The sequence below is a fragment of the Nerophis lumbriciformis genome, linkage group LG03 (genome assembly GCF_033978685.3).
Source record: "Nerophis lumbriciformis linkage group LG03, RoL_Nlum_v2.1, whole genome shotgun sequence".
NCBI classification, from domain to species: Eukaryota; Metazoa; Chordata; class Actinopteri; order Syngnathiformes; family Syngnathidae; genus Nerophis; species Nerophis lumbriciformis.
The window spans coordinates 30947976-30956240 of NC_084550.2; the positions used below are offsets into that span (position 1 = coordinate 30947976).

The 8265-nt window shown below is 38.9% G+C and overlaps 1 protein-coding gene across 1 annotated transcript; it reads right to left on the minus strand.

The window, feature by feature from the left end:
* Positions 1-3581: 3581 nt before the first annotated feature.
* Positions 3582-5246, minus strand: LOC133577004 (potassium voltage-gated channel subfamily A member 10). Its single transcript, XM_061930479.1, has one exon. It carries the CDS (start codon positions 5244-5246, stop codon positions 3582-3584), a length of 1665 nt encoding a protein of 554 aa, XP_061786463.1.
* Positions 5247-8265: the final 3019 nt, after the last annotated feature.

An 8265-nucleotide genomic window follows, 5' to 3' on the forward strand; every position in this document is an offset into this window, starting at 1 on the left:
TGCTGTATTTCTCCATTGGTTGAGTGGTGTTTTGTCCTTGATTTTTGTGTTGACTCTGTCCAGGATTATTTTGCTGATTTTTCCTATTTCAAATTTAGTTGGGTTTATTAGTCGGCATGTTGGGTTATTTGCGAAGTTGGGTTTGTGGTCCTTCAATGTGATGAAGGCTTCCTTGTTGGCTGTGGTGTCCACCCTGTCCTCAATGTCCAGTTCAGCCGCGATCCTTTTATTTTCCAGGTGGATGTTCTGTAAGGTGCTGGGTTGTGCTTTTTTGTATGATTTGGTGATGCTTCTGTCCAGTAAGGTGTGATGTTCTGGTATGTCCATTCTGTAGAAGTTTGTGGTTTTATCGGCAGCTATGATGAGGTTGTTTACTGTAAACAACCTCATAGAAGTTTGTGGTTTTATCGGCAGCTATGATGAGGTTGTTTACTGTAAACAACCTCATTATAGCTGCCGATAAAACCACAAACTTCTACAGAATGGACATACCAGAACATCACACCTTACTGGACAGAAGCATCACCAAATCATACAAAAAAGCACAACCCAGCACCTTACAGAACATCCACCTGGAAAATAAAAGGATCGCGGCTGAACTGGACATTGAGGACAGGGTGGACACCACAGCCAATAAGGAAGCCTTCATCACATTGAAGGACCACAAACCCAACTTCGCAAATAACCCAACATGCCGACTAATAAACCCAACTAAATCTGAAATAGGAAAAATCAGCAAAATAATCCTGGACAGAGTCAACACAAAAATCAAGGACAAAACACCACTCAACCAATGGAGAAATACAGCAGCAGTAATCAAATGGTTCAACAACATCCAAGACAAACAACAGCACAACTTTATCTCCTTTGATATCGAAGAATTTTACCCTTCCATCACGCAAGACCTACTGACTCAAGCACTAGACTTCGCCTCAGACTACGACTCAATCACAGGCAACGAAAGAAACATCATCATCCACGCAAAAAACTCAATTCTCATCCACAACAGTACACCATGGCAAAAAAAAAGAACAATGCAACATTTGACGTCACTATGGGAAGTTTTGACGGAGCAGAAACGTGTGAACTCGTTGGGAGTTTCCTCCTCTCCCAGCTCGCCAGCCTCAATCTGAACCTTGGTATTTACCGTGATGACGGACTGGCAGTGTGTCGCGCCTCGCCAAGGAGCAGCGAGAATACCAAGAAGCGCATATGCCAAATTTTCAAAGAGAACGGCCTACGGATCACGATTGAAGCCAACAAGCAAACCGTCAACTTCCTTGACGTCACTTTCAACCTGAGAAATAACAGCTACCAACCATTCACGAAACCCAACACAACACTCCAATACGTGCACCATGACAGCAACCACCCACCCACCACCACGAAAAGAATACCTACCGGAATTAATAAAAGGCTATCGATGCTGTCATCTAGCAAAGCTGAATTTGACCAAGCAACCCCCCCGTACCAAAAAGCCCTTGATGAAAGCGGATACAATTTCACCCTCACCTATGAACCCACGCCAGGAAACCAACCGAAAAAGAACAGAAAACGAAACGACATCATCTGGTACAACCCCCCATACAGCAAAAACGTCTCAACTAACATTGGACACAAATTCCTCAATCTGATTGACAAACACTTTCCCAAAGACAACACCCTAAGAAAAGTATTCAACAAGAACAACATTAAATTGAGCTACAGCTGTATGAACAATATACGACAAATCATCTCAAACCACAACAAAACAATTGCAAATGAGCCGTCGGCCCCCGGACAGAGCGACTCCAAAACCAACAAAGGTTGCAACTGTCGAAAGAAACCTGATTGCCCTCTCAACGGGGGGTGCTTACAAACATCAGTTGTCTACCAATCTAAGGTAACACGCAAGGACATTAACACATCCGACACATATGTAGGATTAACTGAAGGAGAGTTCAAAACCAGATGGAACAATCACAAGGCTTCTTTCAGGAACCAAAACCTGCGGAATACCACAGAACTCAGCAAACACATTTGGGACCTCAAAGACAATAATGTTGAATATTCAATAACATGGCAAATTCTTGCATCCAGCACACCTTACAATAGTGGTAATAAAAGATGCAACCTATGCTTGAAAGAAAAACTGTTTATTATTTACCGTCCAGACCTGTCATCCCTCAACAAGCGCAGCGAAATTGTAACAGCATGCCGCCACAGACGGAAACACCTCCTAGGTAACACATGAGCCAATCACCACGCCCCTACACCAGCCTGTACCCACCCACTCTGTGCCCTATATAATCCATGGTATGTGAATGCTCCCATTAAAATCTCCTGATGATTGAGGGAACCCCCCCTCATGAAACAGGCCTGTAGAGATGAAATAGTCTTGTGATTTTTTTCCCACACATACATATATTGCGCTGTACTACGGTATCGAGCACTATTTTTTGGATAACCTTATTAAGACATATATATATATATATATATATATATATATATATATATATATATATATATATGTATATATATATATATATATATATATATATACACAAACATACATATATATATATATATATATATATATATATATATATATATATGTATATATGTATATGTATATATGTATATGTATATATACAGTATATATATATATATATATATATATATGTATATATATATATATATATATATATATATATATATATATATATATACATACTGTATATACACATACATACATACATATGTACATACATACACATACAAACATATATACATATATATACATATACATACTGTGTATACACATACATACATATGTACATACATATATACACATACATACATATATATATATATATATATATATATATATATATATATATATATTTATATATATATATATATATATATATATATATATATACATATATACACATTCATACATATGTACATATATATATATATATATATATATATACATACACATATACATATATACATACACATACATACATATGCACATACATATATACATATACATACATATGTACATACATATATACATATACACATATATGTATACTAGTGTATACTACTTTTTAGAATATTTGTTCTTATTTTCTTGAGGTATATTTTAAAAGTGAAGAGAATTGCATGCAGTGCTTGTGTTGGCTGAAGTACTCACCTATTTAGAGTACTAGTACCGGTACTTGTTGAACCCTGTGACCCCGAGAGGGACTAGGAAATAGATGGCTGGATGATGGATGGATGAATGGATGATGAATGGCTGGATGATGGACGGCTGGATGGATGGATGATGGATGGATGGATGGATGGAGTACGTGTTGGAAGCGAGCTCCTGAGGCGAGGTCCAACAAAGCGGTGAGGACTAGGTCAGTGAGGACCAGGTCAGTGATGGACCAGGTCAGTCAGGACCAGGTCAGTGAGGACCAGGTCAGTCAGGACCAGGTCAGTGATGGACCAAGTCAGTGAGGACCAGGTCAGTGAGGACCAGGTCAATGAGGATCAGGTCGGTCAGGACCAGGTCAGTGAGGACCAGGTCAGTGATGGACGTCAGAGGTGGATTATTGAAAACTCTTTTTCTCGCTCTGCCAGGTCTCGTTACTTTTGTACAGCGAAGACGAGCTGCCGCCATATTTGTTGGCTGGCGAGGTCTTCTGCGCCGCTCGGGTGGCGGCGTCGATCATCTGCTTCTCCTCCTGCTCCGTCTCGCGGTGGTAGAAGTAGTTGAAGTTGGAGACGATGACGGGCACGGGCAGGGCGATGGTCAGCACACCCGCGATGGCGCACAGTGTGCCCACCATCTTGCCCCCCATGGTGATGGGGCACATGTCGCCATAGCCCACGGTGGTCATGGTGACCACGGCCCACCAGAAGCCGTCGGGGATGCTGACAAACTGCGTCTGGGGCTCGTCCACCTCGGCGAAGAAGATGGCGCTGGAGAAGAGGATGACGCCGATGAAGAGGAAGAAGATGAGCAGCCCCAGTTCTCGCATGCTGGCCTTGAGGGTCTGGCCCAGGATCTGGAGACCCTTGGAGTGACGCGAGAGCTTGAAGATGCGGAAGACTCGGACCAGGCGGATGATCCTCAGGATGGCCAGGGACATGTTCTGACTGGAGTTGGTGTCGTCGTCAGGAGTGGTGGCCAGCTCCGTTCCCAAAGTGATGAAGTAGGGAATGATGGAGACCATGTCGATAATGTTCATCATGTTGTTGAAGAAGTCGCTCTTGCTGGGACACACCACAAAACGGACACCTGCTTCAAAGCAGAACCAGATGATGCAGATGGTCTCCACTATAAAGAAGGGATCTGTCAGGTAGGCCAGGGCATTCTTGGTGTTGGGATGAGGACTAGAACCTTCTCCAGTCCCATTCATGAGCTGGTCCACTCCCAGTGACGAGTCGTGGTCCTCTCTGAACTCTGGAAGGGTTTCCAGACAAAAGATGACAATGGAGATGATAATGACAAACACAGAGATCAAAGCCACAGATTTGGCAGAGCTGGAGCTCTCCGGGTACTCAAAGAGGAGCCAGAACTGTCTCTGGAGTTCATTGGTGGGCAGAAGAACCTCCGGCTCTTTGATGAAGCCTTCATCTTCTCGGAACTGCTCCATGGCTTCGTGGCCGAGCTCGTAGAAGACCATTTCACTGGCAAAAACATCCAAGGGAACGTTGGCGGGCCGGCGGATCCTCCCGCCTGACTGGTAGAAGTAGAGGATGCCATCGAAGGACGGACGGTTGCGGTCGAAGAAATACTCGTTCCTCATCGGGTCGAAGTGGCTCATCCTCTTAGTGGGGTCACCCAGCAGCGTCTCCGGGAAGCGACTGAGTGTGCTCAGTTGGGTCTCGAACATCAGGCCCGAAATGTTGATGACCACCTTCTGGTCTTTGTCTTCCACACAGTTCTTCTCCAAGAAGTCCTGGTTGTCGTAATATTCCTTGGGCAACCTGCTGAAGACGCTGTCGGACGCAGACTCACCGCTCACCAGCAGCTTCAGATTGGAGATCAAGCTGCAGCTGCTGGACGTGGCCTTGGAGGTGGGCGGGGTGGACGGCGACCCTCGACGCCCCCTGAGCGGCGAGGGACGAGGGGTCGCCGGGCAAGGGGCAGACAAGTCGTGATCAGGGGCTTCTGACGTGGGCGACGTCGGGTAGCCGGAGTCACTGGGGTCCCCCAGGTTGATGCCCACGTCGTCCACGTTCTCAAAGTTAACAAGAGGAACCTCCATCGCCCTCTTGTTCTGTCAGTCGCTCAGAGTGCAGGATGCGGGAGAAATAGGACCCGTCCGGTTCCTGGTCCTGCTGGCTGGCATCTGGGCAGCCTCAGTCCGTAATCTGAAGAGCAGAGGAGAACATGCTGCGTATTTGTTTCACCTTTTTGTTAGCATCAGCACCAACTCGCCATCTGATAGCAGACCCACCCCAGTACCCAGACCTACCTCCGCAGCTTGGCCCGCAAAACTGCTTACACTAGATACTCATATTTGTGTGTGTTCGCATGTGTGTGCGTGTAGGTGTGTGCGTGTAGGTGTGTGTATATGTAGGTGTGTGTGTGTGTGTGTGTGTGTGTATGTAGGTGTGTGTGTGTGGTGTGTGTATGTGTGGGTATGTAGGTGTGTGTGTGTGTGTGTGTGTGTGCGTGTGTGTGTGTGTAAGTAGGTGTGTGTGTAGGTGTGTATGCAGGTGTGTGTGTGTGTGTGTGTGTGTGTGTGTGCTGATGAGATGTTAGACTCTTACTGCATAGCCTAGGTCTAGGACACTTAATTAGGTACACCAATCCAGAATCTTTTTTCTTTCAAATCTTTTTATGATTTTACAAAAATGCTTCTTAAAGTCTTCGTGGACACAAACCAATAATACTCTTATAATAATACAATAATGTTATAATAATACAATAATACTATTATAACAATACAATAATGTTATAATAATACAATAATACTATTATAATAATACAATAATACTATAATAATAAAACAATAATACTATTTTAATAAGAAATAATACTGTTATATTGTATTAATACAATGACATTTTATAATAAAACAATAATACTATTATAATAAAACAATGATACTGTTATAATACAATACTGTTATAATAAAACAATAATATTGTTATAATAAAACAATGATACTGTTATAATAAAACAGTAATACTGTTATAATACTGTTATAATACAATACTGTTATAATAAAACAATAATATTGTTATAATAAAACAATTATACTGTTATAATAATACAATAATATTGTAATGTTCATGTTGTGAGGTCAAGCCAGTCAAAAAAAAGGTAATAAAAAATAAGAAAGTCATGAATAAATACTATGATAAAATACAAGTCAAATGTACTGATACAGTTTGTCATTTTTCTAAATATGATATTACATTACATGGGTGGAAAACTAAGTATAATCGAATTAATAAAAAAACAAAGTTTTTTTTTTTATACAGGACTAAAATAAGAAACATTGAAACATTATTTGTTCTATGTAAATAGTTTGTTGCTATAAATCAGGCTTATTATAACAATTGTTCATACACAAGAACAATTACTTTATAGTGAAAAAAATATTAGTTTTAATTTAGTTATACACTCTCTTTTGCATATATATATATATATATATATATATATATATATATATATATATATATATATATATATATATATATATATATACATCCATCCATTTTCTACCGCTTATTCCCTTCGGGGTCGTGGGGGGCGCTGGAGCCTATCTCAGCTACAATCGGGCGGAAGGCGGGGTACACCCTGGACAAGTCGCCACCTCATATACTGTATATATATATATGTTGGTGTATGTGATAGAGAATATGTTAATGGTCTGGTGAAGTACATGTTTTACAAAGTTTAGTAAATAATGCAGCATAGAGAAGAAGTCTTTGCATTGTGTTTTGCTGTAAACTCTCATGTGCTGCTAGTTTGCATCATTTAGTGAAGAGAACGTGAGCAAAGTATTCAAAGTAGCTCTCAGTGAGGAGCAGTAATAATAATATTTGTGTACTAATAACCACAATAAGTACAGTAATAATAATATTTGTGTACTAATAACCACAATAAGTACAGTAATAATAATATTTGTGTAGTAATAACCACAATAAGTACAGTAATAATGTGTGAGTACTAATAACCACAATAAGTACAGTAATAATAAAATGTGTGTACTAATAACCACAATAAGTACAGTAATAATGTGTGAGTACTAATAACCACAATAAGTACAGTAATAATGTGTGAGTACTAATAACCACAATAAGTACAGTAATAATAATATTTGTGTACTAATAACCACAATAAGTACAGTAATAATAATATTTGTGTACTAATAACCACAATAAGTACAGTAATAATAATATTGTGTACTAATAACCACAATAAGTACAGTAATAATAATATTTGTGTACTAATAACCACAATAAGTACAGTAACAATAAAATGTGTGTACTAATAACCACAATAAGTACAGTAATAATAATATGTGTGTACTAATAATAACAATAAGTACAGTATTAATATGTGTGTACTAATAACTACGATAAGTACAGTAATAATGTGTGAGTACTAATAACCACAATAAGTACAGTTATAATATTTGAGTACTAATAACCACAATAAGTACAGTAATAATGTGTGAGTACTAATAACCACAATAAGTACAGTAATAATGTGTGAGTACTAATAACCACAATAAGTACAGTAATAATAATATTTGTGTACTAATAACCACAATAAGTACAGTAATAATAATATTTGTGTACTAATAACCACAATAAGTACAGTAATAATAATATTGTGTACTAATAACCACAATAAATACAGTAATAATAATATTTGTGTACTAATAACCACAATAAGTACAGTAAGAATAAAATGTGTGTACTAATAACCACAATAAGTACAGTAATAATAATATTTGTGTACTAATAACCACAATAAGTACAGTAAGAATAAAATGTGTGTACTAATAACCACAATAAGTACAGTAATAATAATATGTGTGTACTAATAATAACAATAAGTACAGTATTAATATGTGTGTACTAATAACTACGATAAGTACAGTAATAATGTGTGAGTACTAATAACCACAATAAGTACAGTTATAATATTTGAGTACTAATAACCACAATAAGTACAGTAGATATAATATGGGTGTACTAATAACCACAATAAGTACAGTAATAATAATATGTGTGTACTAATTATCACAAAAAGTACAGTATTAA

Excerpts from the sequence above, each read along its gene's own strand:
- LOC133577004 (XM_061930479.1), bottom strand. The coding sequence starts at position 5,246 with ATGGAGGTTCCTCTTGTTAACTTTGAGAACGTGGACGACGTGGGCATC.